The 20,265-nt window shown below is 38.3% G+C and overlaps 3 protein-coding genes across 3 annotated transcripts; 2 read left to right on the top strand and 1 right to left on the bottom strand.

Moving 5' to 3' along the window:
- Positions 1-2,596: 2,596 nt before the first annotated feature.
- fundc2 (fun14 domain containing 2) lies at positions 2,597-7,380 on the top strand. The gene is made up of 5 exons (XM_036588765.1): positions 2,597-2,695; positions 4,872-5,013; positions 5,130-5,205; positions 5,295-5,423; positions 6,474-7,380. Exons 1-5 carry the CDS (start codon positions 2,677-2,679, stop codon positions 6,549-6,551), a joined length of 444 nt encoding a protein of 147 aa, XP_036444658.1. The 5' UTR covers positions 2,597-2,676; the 3' UTR covers positions 6,552-7,380.
- A 1,793-nt stretch (positions 7,381-9,173) lies between these two features.
- cmc4 (C-x(9)-C motif containing 4 homolog (S. cerevisiae)) lies at positions 9,174-9,804 on the bottom strand. Its single transcript, XM_036588229.1, has 2 exons — positions 9,537-9,804; positions 9,174-9,444 (listed from the first exon to the last, which is right to left on the bottom strand). Exons 1-2 carry the CDS (start codon positions 9,592-9,594, stop codon positions 9,308-9,310), a joined length of 195 nt encoding a protein of 64 aa, XP_036444122.1. The 5' UTR covers positions 9,595-9,804; the 3' UTR covers positions 9,174-9,307.
- Positions 9,805-11,311: 1,507 nt separating this feature from the next.
- Positions 11,312-18,414, top strand: brcc3 (BRCA1/BRCA2-containing complex, subunit 3). The gene is made up of 8 exons (XM_036588514.1): positions 11,312-11,554; positions 11,676-11,795; positions 12,896-12,983; positions 13,453-13,541; positions 13,718-13,773; positions 14,107-14,238; positions 14,629-14,672; positions 16,099-18,414. Exons 1-8 carry the CDS (start codon positions 11,450-11,452, stop codon positions 16,245-16,247), a joined length of 783 nt encoding a protein of 260 aa, XP_036444407.1. The 5' UTR covers positions 11,312-11,449; the 3' UTR covers positions 16,248-18,414.
- The last annotated feature ends 1,851 nt before the right edge of the window (positions 18,415-20,265 follow it).

Raw genomic sequence — 20,265 nt, 5'->3', positions numbered from 1 at the left:
GTACAAGGGTTCAGCAAGGAAGGGGCATACATATTGGATACAGGTTAGAACTAATGTCTGCAGGAAGGTAGCTCTCCAGGTCCAGAGATGGAGACTACTGCTTTAGAGTGATATTTCCCAATCCTAGTCCTGAATACCTACTGCCCTGGGTGCAGTTTCCCAAAAGCATCTAAGAACTAAGATCATTTTAACTGGTAGAGAAAGTGTACAGTGTAGTGCTCACTCTACCATTTAAGAATCATGTTTGTGCTCGTAGGCTTTGATATGCTGTACATTTCAGTGCAGTGGACACCAACCTCCCTTTTGGAGATTTAGTTTCCTGGACAGTTTACTTTCAGCCTGAATTTCACATACTGCCCCATCTTATCCAAGACTAATGCATGCAGCCAATCAAGAACATCTAAAGATTTTCATTAGCTGGAGCAGGGGTTGCAGATTGTGGTTGGAACTGTGCTCTGCAGGAATGTAGATCTCCAGGAAGAGGGTTAGTGATCACTGTTTTAGTGAACACACCCATTTCAGCTCATTTAATAAGCTGATTAGTTGATCAGGTGTGTTGAGAGCAGGGAAAGCACTAAAATGTACAGAGCAGCAGGTCTCCAGGAACAGGATAGGGAAATTCTGCTTTGAGGAAAGTCGACTGCTTAAATTTAGCTGCTGATTAAAGTTGCACTGTATGTGTTTTGGGGATTTGGAGACCTCTCTGGTGGAAATGTGTAACCGCATGGAACGCACGGAAAAATACTTTTGTAAAGTTGGTTGTGTTTCGGACGCCGTCCCTGAGCGGATGAATCTGATGTTTTCCAGGGACGGATTTCGTGATTCTGGGGCTCTGAGCAAAAGACAGGATCCCCTGGATGCACATTTTTAATTAGTTAAGGCTCTTGTCCCCCCAAGTGATGCAACTGTTTACAGTGCAAAAAAAATTATACCTTGACTGTTATATTTATGGTACATATTTAAGCATGTTCTTTCAGAAATGCTACTTTTTTTTTTTCTTAAGACTGTTGTTTCAGTCTCCAGATATTTCTTCTGAGAAAAGGAGCCCAATAATCTCATGTATCTCCTCTTGATTTGTAGTAGAGATCTTAATAAGTAATAAATATAAAGTCACACATTATGCTAAGATTTTCTGAGATAACAACGCTCAAGATTATCTGCAGCTTAACTCTCACCGCTCCTTCATCTCTCCTGGATCTTATGGTTTTGTTTTTTTTTTTTGGTCTAAGACCATTTCTCATAAGGAATTTTAGGAGAATCACCATGAGCTATAAAAGAGCAGCATCTGGTTAAAAAAATTACATGACTATTTTCCAACATCTCTTTCTCCTAAGAATTAAACAGGCTGTGTCTTTAAGACTGATGTATGGTAATGAGATGTATTCTAATTGGCTGCTCTGCATTTGCATCATTCAAAAAGCAGTTCAGGCTGACACACTACTTATAACTTCAGTGTGAGTGGGTGGGGCTAAACTGCTGTAGGCTGAATAAGCAGATGTGTATTTAAATGTGTTGTATTTCATGGCATCACAAAAACAATGAATTTGAAACAGGATGTTTTAGCAGTTTTATTTGCTTATATAGACTGAATAAACTGGGGAGTGAATGGTCAAATTTGGAACTTTAACAGTGTTTACATTATATATCAAACTGTTTCATAAAAGGAAGGAAAATTCAGTTTTCCATGATATGGGCCATTTAAAACAAAACCATGATAGTATTTTTTGATATTTTTTTCCCAAAAACTACATTTAGATATTCAAATGAGACACTGTTAAATCAAATATGCACACATTTGCATATTTATAAAAATATATAGCCTTTGGATGATGTAAAAATGAAAATATGTATTTCACTGTAAATACATACAACAGAGAAAGAATTTTACATTCTTGATGAGACTTTTGTTTCTAAATATAAAGAAAAGCTGATTTTCAGAGAGAGAGAGAGAGAGAGAGAGAGAGAGAGAGAGAGAGTTTACGAATCTTCAGAACTGCTAACCCAATTAAGGTCTCAGAAATATTTGTAGATTCCATTTAAATTCTACAAATAATTTTTTCACTGATATATGACATGACATTGTTGTGCTGAATGTGGTAGAGCCAGCCTACAGTTAGACGCAAGTGGACAAGAATCGACAAATGACGCTTAAATAAATATATTCTCTTTACAATTTAAGAGAGGACATGGCAGTTTCTGCATGCTGTGTCTTCAAATCAAAATTTGCCTATTTTCATTGTGGTTCTCAACAAAAAATTGCAACACTGCAACATTTTTTAAAATATATTGTGAACAGCCATTTATTCAATAACTGGATACATTAAAGCTCGACATTTTCATATCAAACGGAATTTCTTTGTGAAACATTGACAGAGGAAAAAAGAAGATACATTCAACATTGCAAAAACAAATGTGATAAAAACGTACTAGTGAATTTTACACAGACTCGACTAAATCAGACAAAACCACCTATACAATCCTAAAACCACTTTACTAAAATCTTGAGATCACAAAAATCCCCTTTCTCTACTAGGGAGACTTTTATTTTGAATGACGTAAACTATGATAAGCCCACTGACGTAAATTGGCTGGTAAGGGAAAAAACCCCTGCGCGTGTGTCATGTGGTTCAGAGGCTGCGCTCTGAAATACAGTCCGGCTAGGAAACACACACAACAATGGCCGAGAAGATAGACGGTAAGACTTTACAGGCTGGGCTACCACCTTCATAACAAACTGTAACTATGACAGCAGACCTGCATTTTAATCTTTGCTTATATTTAAAGCGAACATCACTCCTTAATTAGATGACGCGTTACCCGTGTTTTAATCCAGACGCTCATCGTTGTCCTTCAGACTAGACGGACAGGATCGTTAGCGATAATAGCAAGAAGGCTAACTCAAGACAGTTCAACTGCAAATGGGGTCATTACACAACACAAGAAAGAAAGTGACACTATATTTTTATCTAACTGATCTGAGGGTAAACATATTGCCTCAAAACCACCCGTCAAGGCTGCTAGCTGAGGTAATCTCGCCAATTTAGCCAGGTTGGTGAAGCTGATCACCACTTCTGATTGCACAGAGAGATAATCTGGATGATGAGCAAAGACTGAAGAAAGAAATGACATCTCTCTCTCGTCGACAGTAGCTTTAAATGCCAAATGACTCGCATTTGCGGCCCACAGCTAGTAAACAAAACAACGTTGCTGATTCATAATTTGTTCGTTAGACTTCGAGGCCAACCGGCTTTCTGCAAAATCTGCTTCATTGTTTTTCCCCTATTTGTGCTTAACTTGCACATAAGCGTGTTTCGTTGAAGCAGATGTCCCTCTGAACCTCATTTGCATTACCTCAGACAGTACATTTCCGAAGCAGCACGAAGCTGAAGTTGGCTTCTTATTCGAATTTTCCGTTCCACCTTAAATGGCACCGCAGTTACATGGTGGCGCCCCGAGGTAACGCGCAGGCGTCAGGCACCATTTAAGGTGGAACTGAAAATTTGAGCAAGAAGGTGGCGACTAGGAAGCCAACTTCAGCCTCGTTTGAGTAGATTAGGCTAAAGCACAGATAGGCCATTTTTTACATTTGCATGTCAAGGAGAATAGACGCTGTCAAAGGCTTGAGCAGAGCGCGGCTCGTCATGCAGGGCTGATCGTCCGTGAAATGTGGCTGCTGAGGGGGAATTAAATGTACACCCACTTAGCAGGACAGCAGGCACGCCCTTCAGTTCTTTGGTTTGGGCCAGTGATCAACGTGGTTATGGCTGCCCACACTGAATTGAGCTCTTGTGACGGTTTTAATTACAAATCCGTCTAATGGAAACTGACCCCGACATTCTTTTGGCTGCTGGGCCAGTGCTATTTCGGTTGTGTGGAGGTGGTGGCCTTTGTCCAAGGGCTACTGCTGCAGCCAAGGTCACTTCCAAGAGATGAGCTCAATTTGGCCATTACTTCTAAAGACATGGTTTTACTTTCTGTATGTGATGGTGCAGGGAAGCTTTTATAATGGAGTGGCCAGGTAAGACCCAGAGATGTTACTGGGGTGGCACACTGTTAAGGAAGAAAATGAATACAAATAACATACATTTCAAATAGACAGACTATAGAAGTTATTCATTTAGGCTGCCCTCAATACAGGTTATACATAAGTCTAATGAATAGAAAGCTGGCCAGACAGCACTGTATAAGCTTAACCTACAGCACATGTATGTATTCAACTGTAAAAAGTTAGTTAGTTAGCCTGATAAATGATTATAGTTGGCTACTTTTTGACGGCCTACTTCATTGTGTAGCTCACAGAGCAGCACTGCTGAAAGGATCCAGTGCACTTTTACTTACCCGTTTGCGGAGTAAACTAGCTGATTACAGCAAGATACACATTTATTTATTATTATTATTATTATGATTATTAATTATTAAATGCAGCACCATCGACTCTTATAACTAATTGGTTTCACTTTCCATAACTGGGGTGACCAGAAGGGTGGCCGTGCTTCATTCCAGGGTAGCGTTGGCTACGCCTCTGTGATGGTGGAGAAGTTGTTATTATTAGTAGTCTTTCAGAAGAGAGCCATTCAGATGCAGTCTTTCATTGTCTCAGCAGTGTTTTCAGTCTTAACATAATGGGATAGAGGCCTTTGCTTACATAACATTGACTCTGTGTTGTTCTGAGCTTTGAGTGAATGAAGTTTGTCTGTGTTGTCTAGGGAAACAGTTCTGCCTTGAACTTGTGGCTGGGAGAACTTGCAGTGCATATAAGCTAGTTTAAATAAGTTAATCAGTAAGCGTAGCTAAACATGAGGCCTGCAAACATTAAGGCTAAAAATTAGCCATGTGCTACATTAATTTGATTATTCCTTCTGTCTTAACAGAGGGGGAAGCCTTTGTGATGGACTTGGCAGAACAAGTCAAGAAACAGAGATGGTGGAATAAAGTGTTTGGCAACAATTCTGGGCCAGCTGCCGAGAAGTATTCGGTAGCAACGCAGCTCGCTGTCGGTGGAGTGACTGGCTGGTGAGGAAAAAAACTGAGTTAGAGGAAGATGTGTCTAACAGAATGAAAAGCATTGTAGTTAGACTTTACAGCGACAGCATTAAAGCCTTTTAACATGCCATGTGTTCATCTCTCAGGTGTGCGGGGTATTTGTTTCAAAAAGTCGGGAAACTGGCTGCATCGGCAGTAGGTGGCGGCTTCTTTCTGCTTCAGGTACAGTAATATAAGCTCTCTTGTTTGAACCTACAAAATGATACAAATCTGCTGACGTCTAATAAGCCACTCTTACTTTGCCATTTTAGATCGCTAATCACACAGGCTACATTAAAATTGACTGGAAGAGGGTTGAACGGGATGTGAACAAGGCCAAGAAGCAGCTAAAGCTAAATACTGAGAGGCCACCTAAAGAAGTGAGGACAAAAGTGGACGAGGTATGAGGAGCGTTCATGTTTTCAGAATTTCTGAATTGTTCAGTCATTGAGATGTAAGGAAAGTAATTCAGAGCGGTTTGATGTGAAGTGGTTAATTGTAGAGAAACTTACTGCATCGGATTTCTTTAATGGTTTGATAGAAATCGAGAGTCACAATGTCTACAGTGTAAATATAGCCATTTTATTTACTGTCCAGAACAACCAGTGATATTACATGTATCTTCTGAGTTTTTATATGTGATGTTGATAGTGGTAAAATAGTGGTAAATGTTTTCTTTGTGGACTGTATTGCCTTACAGCACCCTACATATACCTCTCTGAAGTGAATGGATAAAAAAATATGTTTTAAACCAAAACTTTTATCTCAAAACTATCGTAGAACAGTGTCAGGGTATTAGGCAACTTATTCTTAACCAATTTGTGTAAAAAAACTTTGTGAGGTAGCTTTTAGAGACATGATAAATGTCTTTGGAGCACCACTATAAATAGATCCTGAAGGATTTTGACTTGGTAAGTTACTATGCGATGGCACGTTTTATGTTAAATCACTCTGAATTACTTTGTTGACAATTTAATTGTTCAAAAATGTCGGATAAAAAATAGTAGAATTCTTGTTTTGGAGCATAGCACTGCTTTGTCTTATGAAAGTAGTATTTCAGGGGTGGCAAACAGCTGTCCAGCACGGTTGATTTTCCTGCTCTTGACACACCAACCAGATCTGGTAATTTACTGCTGAGGTGAATCAGGTGTGTTTGAGTAGGAAAATGACCAAACAGTGCTGGACTGTGGTCCTCCAGGACTTAAGTGCACCACCTCTGGTCTATATTCTCAAGTGCTAAAGCACAGATGCAGAAAAAGCTCTGAGTAAATAAAAGCTCTGAGTAAACAGCTTTCGAAGTTCACTCTTGTCTAAATATTCTATTTTCTATACTGTACTGCACCATACTGTTTTGTGTTTCAGCTGTTGTTGTCATGAATTTGGTACCTTATAATTCCATAATGCCTTTAGCTGATTTTAACTGCTACTTTATGCTATTTTGATCTGTAAAGGTGCAGACGTTTGTGAAGAAGAACATTGTCCTCACAGGGGGCTTTGCTGGAGGATTCCTGCTGGGTCTGGCATCATAAGAAGCCTCTCCTTCATTTTCTGTGTATTCTCAATAGCATAAAAAATGTCAGCTTACTGCATGTAACAGGTTTTGGCATTTAAATGACTTGTACTGCAGCTTGATCTGAATACTCGTTACACTAAATATTTATATACTGTAGCTCTTTAACTATGTCTTTCTTAACAAGCACAGCCAACAATGCGAAAATATTTGTACCAAGCTTATTTTGTGGCTTTTATTTTTTGGCATGTACATTGTATTCACATTTTAGTTTCCCTTTAATTTTGTTACATTTTTATTTGAATCATTTTGGAATATATTTGTGGTATGAATAACTGATACATACTTTAAGTATGTATGTCTACAGATCTGTACAGTATATGTACGGCACCCTTTAAACTCTCAATAAGTGAAAACTGGCAAAATGTTTTACGGCTTTAACAAACAGTCAAAAAAATTTCCCCTCATGCCAAAGTGCAGCAAATTATGGAACTCGTTAGCTTGGGCCACCAAATAGGATTCAACCAAAAGTTGTATTTTCTTAAAATAAAAGTAAAACTTTGAAGTATATCAGCTATTGTGTTGTCAACTGTCTTGCTAGGGTTGTATTTGGTTTAGACTGGCTGGATTGGTTTTTCTGGTTTTAAGCTTTTGTTTAAAAGGCGTTTTCAGTGGAGAACTTTGGTTTACATTGTGCTATTGGTTCATATGCATGACATCCTTTAGCGTATGTAATAATAATGTAAGTTTGGTTTAGGGGGTGCTGTCATGTACATATTCATGACCTGATATCTATGTTTGTGAACTCTCATGTTCCTTTCTTCTCTCATAAAATTCAACATTTTTAGCAGTTACAGTGAGACATCATGGGGTAATGCTGAAAGATGAATGAAACAAGGTGACTGGGTGTGCTGCTGGATTTTGCATTCATGAGAACCAATCATTAAACAGCATTATAGACCTGGGGGTGATGTCAATGAAATGGTGGTTGGGGTGCAAATCAGTAGCATGCTCTGTATTGGGTCCCTCTTGTAGATGCTGACACAATTGTACACCCATGACTCACACTAAGATCTACTGGCCTAACAACATACCTCACCAGTTAGCTTTCATCAACAATATGCAAACAGCCCTGACGTCTATATATCTACTTCTTATTCATGATGCAACTCATGTTATAATTTCAAAATTATTCCAATCAAATAATATAAATATATGTATTTTTTACTCAAAATATGAAGGGTTCTTGGCAATCTATATACCCTTATTTGGCCAGTGACAACTGATTATTCAAACCAGTCTTCAGGGCCCCCCAGATGGTCCACATTTTGCCTATATTTCTGTGGAATTTTCAGTTGGAGCCAAAATGAGGACCGTTTAAGGGGCCCTGAAGACTCAGTTGAGAACCAGTCCTCAACATTGGATGTTAAAAAGGGCTTTTTGCCTCATAACAATAGTGGAAGCCTTTTGGTGCTGTATAGAACCATTTTCGAAAGGGTTCTTTCAGGTAGTTGTTCTCAAGCTGGTCCTTAGGGACCCCCATACACTCTTAAAAAAGATCTCTTCAAAGGTTCTTTAGTAAAGAATAAGGTTCTATATAGAACTATTAACTCTTTGCAGCATGAAATGGTTCTTCCGATTGATGGAGAATGTGTAGTATATGGTCCTATATAGAACCTTTTTGAAAATCATTCTATATAGCACCAAACAGGGTTCTTCTATTATGACAAGCTAGACATTGTAAAAATAGAAGAACCCTTTTTGGTGCTATATAACCAGTTACAGCTCATCCTCCATCAATCCGAAGAACCACTTTGTGATGCAAAGAACCCTTTAATCATGCAAAGGGTTCTTTGAGTGTTCATGGTTCTATATAGAATCATTTTCTGTACTAAAGAACCCTTGATGAACCATCTTTTTTAAAGTGTGTACGGTTTGGATTTTTGCTCCAAGGTAACCTGCAACACACAGAACAAAAACAAGGACTGTGGACTTTGATTAGCTGTACAGCACTTTGGTCAGCTTTGGCTGTTTTTAAATGTACTCTGGAAATAAACTTGACTGGACTATCTAGGGCAGGGGTCACCAGCCCTGGTCTTGGAGATCTACCTTCCTGCAGAATCTAGTTCCAACCACAGTCTACCTCATCTGCTCCAGCAATGGTATTGGGGAGGTATGAGGAGGGGCATGAAAAATGCAGGCTGGAAGTAGAAGGTAGATCTCTAGGAGGAGGACTGGTGACCATTAGTCTATCCCTGAGGACTGGTTAGAGAATCACTGCTTTAAGGAATCAAATACACCTGGTTTTCCATCAAAGAGAAAAACCATTTGACCACACAAAGAACATGCATTCAAATGGTTCTTTAAGTGTTCATTAAGTGTGCTATATAGAACCACTGCCTTTACAAAACAATCCTTGAAGAACCATTGTTTACGAGTGGGTGGAGTGGTATGCCTTGAGAGCCTCAACCTGCTTGAGACATGAGTGAACAAAGCAAACTGCATTGTCATTTTTATTCATATAAGTAATTTTATACGAGGTGGCATTATTTTTTTTATGCTGGGGCTCAGAAGATCCTAGTTACACTGGTGTAAATCATATACCTATTTAACTACAAAAAAGATGCGAGGGGTACACTTATTTTCACGTGATCTTCCTTTAATCCAGGCAGCATAACATTTTTTTGATCAGTGATCAGATATCTTTATATACTTTTGAGGAGTTAAGCAGATGGGCACAATGCAGCATGTCAGAGGAGGCCGTGTTAACTGCGCTCATGTTTTCTCCTGGGTCGTTTTGTGCTCTCTGGCGAAGCCGGAGCAGCAAACAGAGTTCACTCCGCTGTGGGTTTCGCAGCATTTTCGCATGGCCCGGATCACGTCCTCACAGCGACTTTCAATGTATTTGTTGGCTGTTAAAAATACAAGACAGACACTGATAAAGTCACCGCTGTCAGTCAGGCTGAATCGGATTTATGCGGCTGTGAAAACAGCACCAAGTTACCTTGTAAACACTTCTGAATCGCACACGCCTGTTTCTGACAGGGATCCTTCTGTGACATCTGTACGGGCAAAACAGCACAGCCGCCCCGTGTACTCAAACCAGAGAGGCCAACCTTTCTTTCTAAAACGGTAACTATCAATTAACAGGTTTAATTCGGCGCTCAGACAGACTTTAATCCTAGTTTAACTGTCATCATCAGCGCAGCAGCATGTAGGAGCAGGCGTAAACAAACTGACGTCACCGAGGCCCAGTGCACGTCTTATTTTCTTCCGACCAAAAACTGAATTTCCTTTTAATGAACGTTCTGTTGTAAGTGTATTATTCAATGAAACTCCACTATTTGTCCAAATTTCTGCATAATTAAATGCTTAACATGTCAACAAAATCGCTCAGAGTGGTTTGGTGTGAAATATTTGGTTCTAGAGAAACTTTCGGAGTCAAAATTCTTCACAGTGGTGGTGATAAGAACCACCAGTCTGAGGACTTTAACGCCTCTAAAAGTTCCCTCACAGAAAGTTTTACATGAAATGGTTCTGAATAACAAAGCTGCGAAAACCTGGAACCTGTCCTTTAATTTGACATTTTTTGTGTAAAATTAAATCGAATGTTTTATTTTACGACGTTACATTATATGCAGTATGCACTACTTATATTGTTATATTGTTTTATTTATTTCAGTGCATGTTGTTATTTATCGCTTCTGTTTACAATTGTCATTCATACTTTCTCTTCCTTTGGAGTGGTTCTTTTTCGATGCTTTACCTAAAGACTATTTATGTATGGATTGGTCTATGCATATAACAGTACTGTAATTAATATTTCCATCCTAGGTATGGGCTGTAAAAATTTAATTTAAAAAAGTTTACGAACATACTTCTTTTAAGGGCACATATCCAACATTTTCTTGCATTTTATTATTTTCTTCCTCTCACAATCATTTTTGACATTTGTGTGTGGGTACCAAAACAGTTTCAGTTTCTTAATTAAATGACAGTTTTCTGACCGCTCTTTTTCTCTTACAGTTAAACAGACTCTCTTTCTTATGGTGCCTTTAAGACTGAAATATGTAAATGATCTCTGTTCTGACTGGCTGCCTCATTCAAAAAGCAGTTCAGACTGAAACACTCCTGAGAACTTCAGTGTGAGTGGGCGTGGCTAAACTACTGCAGACTGAATAGGTGCATATATGTAGTTGTGCAAACATGTTGTTTTTGTGACATCACAAAAACAGTGAATTCAAAAGAGTATGTGTTTGCCACTTGGTTTCCATGTATGGGCGAATCTCAAAATGCTCCCAACTCCCTATGAAGAGCACTATGTAGATCATGAAATAAAGACCTAATAGTGCATTTACATGTCTTATTTAAAGCTATTTAGGGTGCATGACTCCCAGATAGCTGCACTATTTAACATTAAGTGCACTATATAGGAAGTAGGGAGCTAGATTCGATCATCTAATTTTCATATGAGGTGGTATTATTTATTTGTTTTTTTTGCACTGGGGCCCATAAGATCCTAGTTATACCACTGGTGCAAGTCATGTACCTATATAACTTCAAAAAACAGCTCAGGGATGCATTTATTTCACCTCACTCTTCCTTAATAATCAGTGGTCTCAAATGCTCTTCTGTTATTTGGAGCTGTTACGTTATGGACTAGAGCGATTCTGATTTTTTAAAAATGTTTATATACCACATAAAACTCTTTTATGTAAAAAAAAAAATGTCAGTTCGGTTTATCATGATATGGGCCCTTTAAAACGTTCGCACCCCTTTCAGCGGTGCCCACCGGAACGTTTTGATGTAACACACGTATACACTGCTGATACGGAACTGCGGCGCACTGATAAACATTCAGCACAGTCAGATTGAAAATCAGAGCTACGGCTGGTTTAGTGAACTAATTCTCATATCATGGCAGTAAGTGCGGTACATTTAGAGTCAGACGCGTTTCTTGTCTGTATGAATCATGCTTTGAGCACAGAGAAAGAAGAGGTTATGGGACTGTGCATTGGAGAGGTACGTTAGGCATCTCTAACCACTTTTGTTTTTGTGGCTGAGCTTTAGCGGAGACGAACACTGTAACGCTGAGCTCTTCGGATTTCCTTTGGCTACTGAAACAGATTATAACTGTCCACAGGTCGACACCAACCGCATTGTCCACATTCACTCCGTCATCATCCTCCGACGATCAGACAAGAGGAAGGACCGTGTGGAGATTTCTCCAGAGCAGCTCTCAGCAGCCTCGACTGAAGCCGAGATATCCTTATATCTCACTAATATCACAGCACACACCGATCAGCCGTAACAGCAAAACCACCTGCTTATATCTTCACTCATTGTCCATTTTATCAGCTCCACTTACTGTTTCTCTGAATACTTTGTTAGCCCCCTTTCACCCTGTTCTTCAGTTGTCAGGACCACCACACAGCTGGTTTATATGGGTGGTGGATCATTCTCAGCTCTGCAGTAACACTGATGTGGTGGTGGTGTGTTAGTGTATGTTGTGCTGGTACAAGTGGATCAGACACAGCAGTGCTGCTAGAGTTTTTAAACACCTCAGTTTCACTGGTGGACTGAGAATAGTCCATCAACCAAAAACAGTGTGACCACTGATGAAGGACTAGAGGATGACCAGCACAAACCGTGTTTAAAAACTCAAGCAGCACTGCTGTGTCTGATCCACTTATACCAGTGCAACACACAAGAGAGCTGAGAATGATCCACCACCCAAATAATACCTGCTCTGTGGTGGTCCTGTGGGGTCCTGACCACTGAAGAATAGGGTGAAAGGGAGCTAACAGAGTATACAGAGAAACAGATGAGCTTCATTCTGTAATTATAGAACTACAAAGTGCACCTATAAGGAAGGGGAGCTGATAAAATGGACACTTTGTAGAGGTCTAGTAAGCCATGGTCATCCAAAGTTTCTTCTGAAATCAAAGGTGTTAGTAAGTAGGTTGTCCTCCATCTGCTGCAGTAACATCCTCTACTCTTCTAGGAAGCCTGTGAGGATTTGATCACATTCAGCCATAAGATCAATAGTGTGGTCAGGTACTGATGTTGGGTGATTAGTTCTGGATCACATACTACATTCCAGCTCATCCGAAAGGTACTGGATGGAGCTCCATCACTCCAGAGAACGCAGTTCCACTGCTCCACAGCCCAGTGCTGGGAGGCTTTATGCCCCTCTATATGACGTTTGGCATTGGGCATGGTGACCTTGGGCACTGACGTGGTGTCTGGATACTTTTGGACATATATTGCATTATTGTAACTCGCATTGACCTCCAGTTGATTGGTTAATTTGCCATATTCAAGCTGAATCTTCTCAGTGTTTTCTTTCTTAACATGAAGCACAGGTTGGCTGAGATGACTGGACGACCCGTGAGGGTGGTAGGATGGTACCACTCCCATCCACACATCACTGTGTGGCCATCGCATGTTGGTTAGTCTGATGAAGTTCATTGCTCACTTTCAGTGATCACTTTCTAGGAAGGTCTTCCAAAGATTTTAGTCTTTTTCATTAGAACTGAGCAGTAGAGCAGGGCTGCCCAAAGCTGGCTTCTTGGGACATTTGATTTAGCCTGTCTAGTTACCCTAACCCAGCCCTCTCATTCAGTGAGAGAAGAAAAATATTTTTGTACTACATACAATTTACCAAATTCTGATTTTCTTTTAAAAAATATATATTTGATGTATCTTAGTAACAAATTTCTTTTAAAAACTTTATAGAAAAAAAAATTTTTTTTGGTCTTTTTGGCCATCAGACCACCACAGATGTTTGAACTTTGGCCCCCTCAGGACAAAACATGACAATCCCATTCAAGCCTTTAATTATTTTGCTTTATTACTTTTATCTTCAAGTGATCTGTAGAACTTACATGAGGTCTTGTCGTGTTTGTCATTCTGTACAGATGTGAGGACTCAAGCAATGTACCAGATGATGGATCAGGGTTTTGTTGGTCTCATCTTTTCTTGCTTCATTGAAGATAAAAACACCAAGGTAACCTTAGGAGTATACAATTAAGCCTATTTAAGGTCTTTTTGAAAATAAATTAAATCTGGTAGATTGTACAGCAATATGGTATTAATAAGTTTCCCAATGGCTTTATGTTTCTAGAGCTGAAGTAAATGGTTGTATTTTGACTGATTTTATTGATGAACTTTGTGTTCTTATAGACAGGCAGAGTTCTGTACACCTGTTTTCAGTCAGTGCAAGCCCAGAAAGGCTCAGAGTAAGTAATGACACATATATTGTACTTTTACAGGTACTGTAAAATATCCTAAATCATCACCCTTTTACTGTTTTTTATCATATGTTTTCACATATTATCACTGTCAGACTAGAGTGTTTGTTTTCCATTTTTTTTTTTTTTGTTTTTTTTGGGGGAAAAATAAACTTTTGACAGCAACAAAACATAGCTTTTAGTAGTATTATTCCCACATATTAACCTACCATGTATTTGAATAATAAATAAGTTATTACTCAGTATACTAAAAAATAAGCCAAAAACTGATGAATGTCATTATTATTTAGACTAAATTGTGCTGTCTCCTGTTACATCAAGGTATGAGAGAATTGAGATTCCAATCCATGTGGTTCCACATGAGGCCATTGGCAAAGTGTGCCTGGAGTCTGCTGTAGAACTCCCGAGAATTCTCTGTCAGGAGGAACAGGATACGTACAGAAGGATTCACAGGTGAAATACTGCTCTTTATTTAAATCCAATTAAAATGAACTTGAAATCAAGTGGAGCTAAGTTTTTCTGTTTTCTGTTTTCTTTACTAGCATCTTTTATCCTTAGGGTTAATTTGACACCGGCAATTTAAACCTCTGGTAAATATCAGTTTGTGGGAATTATATTTTTCCCTCCTATGTCTTGTGAGCTGTCAGTGATCCTTGCATTACTGCAAGTATAGTTACGTTAGGGAAATAAAGCAGAGGGAAGTTTTTTGAGGATTATAAAATTGAATGTTATAGTGACCTCAGTGTTATCCAAAACGACCAAAACAAATGTGTGTAAAAAGTTGATATTTGATATTGAAAATGCTGTGTTTTGAAGTTTCTCTCTCTTCTTTTCCCTTTTCAGTTTAACTCATTTGGATCCAATAACAAAGATACACAATGGATCAGGTATGCTGCTTTACTTTGGAGTCATGTGTGCAATTTATAATTATCTTTATAAATGACAACTTACAAGGAGCTGTTTAAAGTTTGTAGTTTCTCCTTTTTGAGTTACATTTGTGTGCAAAGGTTTGGGGGCCCCAGTCAAATTAGTTATTATTAACTGTTATTATGTATTATTTTTACTTAGAAAATCAAAAACGTAAATAAGTTAACACATTCTCTACAGAGAACACGGTTCTGCACAGTTGCTGTTTATTTGTGAATTTAACTTACTGGAAAAATAAAACATAAAATGTGGCCGGTGCAAAAGTTGTGGCACATTTTATATTTTATTTTTTCCAATATGTTAAACTCAGCAAATAAACAGAAAGTGTGCGCTGAAATTTGCAGAACATTTGTTCTCTGTACAGGATGGTGGTGTGTAGACCTCTGAAGAAGTGTTGTCATTCTATTCGTCAAATTATTATTACAGTTTATACATTTTTATTAGTTTTAATTTTTATTTAGTTTTTCATTTTGGTTTTTGATTTGTGCATTAATTCTTTTAGTTTTGTTTTTATTGTCTAAAAAAGGTAATAGTTTAGTTTTGATTTATATTCTCGTTTAGTTTTTAGTATTGTGATGAGCTTCTGTGATAGCAGGTATTTGCGAAGGGTCAAATAAAATGAACCCAGCTTTTCAGCCAAACGCAGAAGGGATCCACTTCCATGCTCATTCACTGAAAAAATTGAAAGTAAGGATTTTTTCCTCAGTATTTCTGTTTCGTTTTAGTTAGTTTTGCAGTGGACGTTATGGTTTTGATTTATTATATTTGTATATTTGTATTTTTATATTTATTTTATTGCAGTTACGGAGCACATTTTTTCAATATTAGTTATTGTTTTAATTAAACGTAGTAACCCTGCTCTTTAATGAGCCGATCTGGTTTAAATAACATGAATCAAATAAAGTGCTCCATCAAAAGTAAGAGGCATCTGGCTATTTAGCACAATGAGTCATGTTTATTTACGCTACAACACTTAGATATAAGTGTTGCAGCAGAATCGTACCTGATTCACCTTATTCAAATACTAAAACTGGAACACATCAGCAAAAACAAGAATAAATTGGCTGATCACATTTAGAACACAAAAGCTGCCAATTTCAGTTGCACGTCCTGGGTAGACATCCTATTAAAATGAGTGTTATCAGATATATTAAACTAGATCAAGTGCTTACCTTAGAGCAGTATTTCTCAACCATGGTCCTGGTGGCCCATTGCCCTGTACATTTAAGCATTTTCCCTGCTACCAACACACCTGATCCAACTAATCCCCTTGATAACAGCCCGTTATTGAGTTAAAATGGCGGGAAAAGCAGTAAAATGTGTAGAGAAATGGACAGTTTATGAGTGCCAGATAATAAGGTTTCTCTCCCACTCTGTATTTCTCAGTGTTCACTAAAAACCTGTGCAGCCAGATGTCGGCAGTAAGCGGCCCACTGTTACAGTGGCTGGAGGATCGACTTGAGCAGAACAAACAGAGCATCGTCGAGCTACAGAAAGAGAAGGAGAGACTGACACAAGAGCTGGCTTCCTTATGAAGATAATGAAAGGGAGAATGTAAATTTTAGCCTCTGTGTTCCGAGCTTATTTTTGTTTCTGAAATTGCTGTTGCACTGAGAACAGTGGCCTTTCTGCTACATTGCCATTCTCAGATCAGTAATCACTGGCTGTGGGGAAATGATGGAAATGATTGGATGGCAAACAGTAAGAAGAGAGAGATGGGTGGGGAAGAAGGACAGATAGAATGTCTGTAACTTCTCTTTTATTTTACCTCTGGGTTTTTCAATCTCTGGCAAAGGTTCTGAAAATGAGCCTTGACTATTTACTCCTTCATCACTGACTGCACCTGCTTTTTCGGATGTTCTTTCTTTTTTTTTAAACTTTATTTTGATGCCACACACTTACAGTAGTCATTATCTGGTTTTGTTGTGCTCTTGTGCCACGTTACTAACACTCGGTTTTTACCAATCTGCAGATGATATGCTGGGTAATTCAGATTAAAGGTCCAGTCAGAAGTTGCTAAGTGTTTTGGTACTGCAACAACAGAAGCCCCTCTAAGAAGTGGGTTGTCAGGATAGACCATGTGTCAGACTCCGTTCCTTACAGGCCACAGCTCTGAGACTTCAGCATTCTGTCTTATTAAAGACACCTGATTCAACTCCGTAGCTAGTTAGCGAGGCCTTCATGAGTTGAATTCATTAGAAGAGGGGAAATGCTTATCTCTGCAGAGCTGTGGACTGGAAGGAACCAAGTCTAACATGACTGAGTCTATCATTCCTGGTTGTAAAGTATCCCTGTCCTTCACATTTTTGTGCTTTCCCTGCTCTAAGGCCAGTGCTCACTGGATGCGCCATGTTGTGTTGCACTTAAAAATTCACAACTGTTATTTTTTTAATATACATTAACAAACTGGCACTGATATGAGAAGGCACTCAGTGACTCAGAGTACTGTTCATTTGCTCACAGCGTTTTGCCATCACTGCATTAAATCAAACCCAGAACCAGACCACAAAAGCTATAGTAGATGACACTGGCTTAAAATGTACAGTTGAGAAAGGCGGTCATTCTAAAGTCTTTAAAATAAGCGGACAAATGCTAATTGTGCTTTACTTCAGCTAAGGTTACTAGCCTTTTTTTCACTTTGTATTTTTTCCATATGAAACAGTGAGTTTCTGAAAGGTTAGTTAGCTGATTCCAAATGAGATATAGTCATAAATAATGTTCAAAGTTGTATTTCATAACATTTATGAGTGTAAAAATGAGCTTGACGGTTATTGACGCTTTCACTGCGGCACATTTTATCTAGTGCAGTTGCGCTTTGTGCTGTATCTGGTATGCGATGCTACATAGCTTGGCATGTCCAGTGTTCATGGCCTTAACACACCCACTTCAGCTCAGAAAGAGCTTGTTAATGAGTTGATTAGTTGGGTCAGGTGTATTAGAGCAGGGAAAACATTACAGTAATGTATCTGAATTCTTTAAAAACTTGTGCAAGTTCCTTTGTGGGACATACAGTTGCAGATGTTCTCCTGATTTTAGCGTTTTTCCACAATGTTTCTCAAACATTGATGTATTAGAACATCACTGTTGAACTTAGGAATATAAACTTATCCCCAACCATTTTGATATGGTATTTGAAGAAGTGTGTATTTAGTGTGTTCTTTTGCGCTGTGCTTTTGAGAAATGGGACACACTTGGACACCTACAAGAAAGCACACAGAAACACTAAACTGGGAACTTTGGGACTGGCCAAAAGAGCAGGGTTGGGTCTTCTGCCTCTTTAAATATACCTGACTGAACTAATCTTATACTTAGCAAAGCCATGAGTTGAATTCAGCGTTAGTGTCAGCAACAGTGTTTGATGCCGCTGTGCTGGACCCATAGCCCTTCAGCACTTCTGACTGGGACTTTAAAAGCCATAAACAGCATAAAATTATTTGAAATGTATCTCAAATGTACTCACTGGATAATGTTATATGTGACAAAATTTGCTTGATGTGACAAAAATGCAAATTGGTTCTTTGTATGCTGTATGTTCTGTGCTAGTTCATGTTTAATTTCTTCACCATCTTCTCATGGATACTATCTAAGGGCAGAATATGGAGTCCTGTTTTGCTGGTGCTTTTTTTGTTGTCCATAAGCTGTAAAAGGTTGAATGTACAAAAACATCAGATTAAATTGTTAAATAAAAAGGTGAATTACAAACAGTATGTTTTAATTACATTTTATTAATCTATGAGAGCAAACCCCTGTACAACCTTATAGTGAAAATGAAAAGTGGTAGTGAGCCACTGTCTGCATCACTGATGAGTATCTTAATTAAAATAGTACTTTTTTCCATCATTTTTTTTAAGATTTCTGTATAACTAAATGGTTAAAACATGTCGTTTACAGTGGTTTGATGGGAAATCTGCTATTCTATATACTAACTACAGAGTCAAAATTCTTCATGGTGGTCATATGAACCAGATTTCTGAGAGTTTTTTGTCTCTAAAAGGTCCCTCACAGAAAGTTGAAATGGTGAAATGATGAAATGGTTATGAATATGACTGTTTTATGATAGGTTTGAGAGAGATTTTTGGCTGAAATTTGTATATTGTTTTTTTCAGATTCACCACTATTTTATCATCATCAACATTACATAATTATTACGCTGCCATTTTGGAGTCAAGATTAAAATGAGTTTAGAAACTACAGAGCCCATAAGGTGACATGGTGATTATTTTATAATAAGGTGTGGCTACAAATTAATATACTGAGGCCACAAATTATATTAAGGCCACAAATTAATATAATGAGACCATGCATTACTATATTAAGGCAACAAATTAATACAACCCCATTTCCAAAAAGTTGGGACGCTGTGCAGAATGTAAATTATTCTCTGGAAATGGGGTTGTATATTGAGACCACAAATTCATATATTAAGATTATAAATTAATATATTGACCATAGTGGCCATATAGTAATTTGTGGCCTCAGTACAGCAATTTATAGCCTCAATATATTCATTTGTGGCCTCAGTATAGTAATTCGCAGAGGTGGGAACAAGTCACTAAGTTGCAAGTAACAAGGCCATTTCAACACTGAATACCAGAAATGATGGCAACAGTACTATAGCCTTTTAATGACAGCATGTTAGCAGTGTGTGGCTGTATTTATTTTTTTTTAACCCTTCCAAATAAAATACAAAATCCATGGTACACAGATAACCATGACAGAGATGGTGGTATACATAAAGAGTAGTGCAACTACACGTGAAACAATTTTCAAAGTAATATTAAACCTAATTAAAAAATTATATTTAAAAATATATATGATTTTTGGGAGCACTGGGAGCACAGGATTCAAATAAAAATGAGCTTAGCACTAAAACTGTCTCAGCAAACTATAAAGAACCCCTAATTGTAATCAAATTCAGATGACAAGAGAAACCCAAATGACCAAGCTGAAGTTCACAGAAAAGACAACAAAAGATGGTGAAACACGAAACTGAAGTTGGCCTCTTTGAATTTTCCACCTGACTGCTGCACCATTTAAGGTGGAATGGCAAATTAGAAAATGAAGCTTGTTAATAACAAGTCAAATTCAGCCTAATGGTGAATGCTGCGCTTGTTTCACCTGCAGAAGCTGTTAAAATCGGTCAGATAGAGAGAGCTCTGTTTACTTTGCTTTGTTACCATAAGGAAAATGGTCTCGCCTGGTGAGTTTCTTCAGTAGGCTAAGACCCAATCCCATTTCACCCCATGCCCCACCACTTTGTCCTTACCCCCTCCGTTTTTTGCGTTCACACGTAGGGGTAGGGTGTCCCGATTTTTGTTGAGATAGAGGGGTAGGGTGAAGTAAGCTGTGCGAGCGACCAAAGAAACTCACAAATGTGAGTATTTTCACTTTTAACAATTACGGAACCTTGTCAGTTTAATGACATTTCAATATATTATGGCCTTTTTTCTTCATAACAAGCATAAAAATTGCTAGTAGTATGCTGATGTCTCGGTATCTAGCTAGACAAATTTCCCTGAGGCACCAGAATGTAACTGCTGCACCATTTAAGGT

Source organism: Colossoma macropomum, unplaced genomic scaffold, assembly GCF_904425465.1.
Source record: "Colossoma macropomum unplaced genomic scaffold, Colossoma_macropomum, whole genome shotgun sequence".
NCBI classification, from domain to species: Eukaryota; Metazoa; Chordata; class Actinopteri; order Characiformes; family Serrasalmidae; genus Colossoma; species Colossoma macropomum.
The sequence above is the reverse complement of the archived record's forward strand: the minus strand, read 5'-3'. Positions and strand labels throughout refer to the sequence as shown.

Bases quoted from the DNA above. Each gene is read 5' to 3' on its own strand.
- fundc2 (XM_036588765.1), top strand. The intron at 5,014-5,129 runs GTGAGGAAAAAA...TTCATCTCTCAG, and splicing joins GTCGGTGGAGTGACTGGCTG to GTGTGCGGGGTATTTGTTTC. The intron at 5,206-5,294 runs GTACAGTAATAT...TTGCCATTTTAG, and splicing joins GCGGCTTCTTTCTGCTTCAG to ATCGCTAATCACACAGGCTA.
- cmc4 (XM_036588229.1), bottom strand. From the start codon at position 9,594: ATGTCACAGAAGGATCCCTGTCAGAAACAGGCGTGTGCGATTCAGAAG. The intron at 9,445-9,536 runs GTAACTTGGTGC...TATTTTTAACAG, and splicing joins GATTCAGAAGTGTTTACAAG to CCAACAAATACATTGAAAGT.
- brcc3 (XM_036588514.1), top strand. From the start codon at position 11,450: ATGGCAGTAAGTGCGGTACATTTAGAGTCAGACGCGTTTCTTGTCTGT. The intron at 11,796-12,895 runs ATATCCTTATAT...AACATGAAGCAC, and splicing joins CAGCCTCGACTGAAGCCGAG to AGGTTGGCTGAGATGACTGG. The intron at 13,542-13,717 runs GTAACCTTAGGA...GTGTTCTTATAG, and splicing joins TTGAAGATAAAAACACCAAG to ACAGGCAGAGTTCTGTACAC.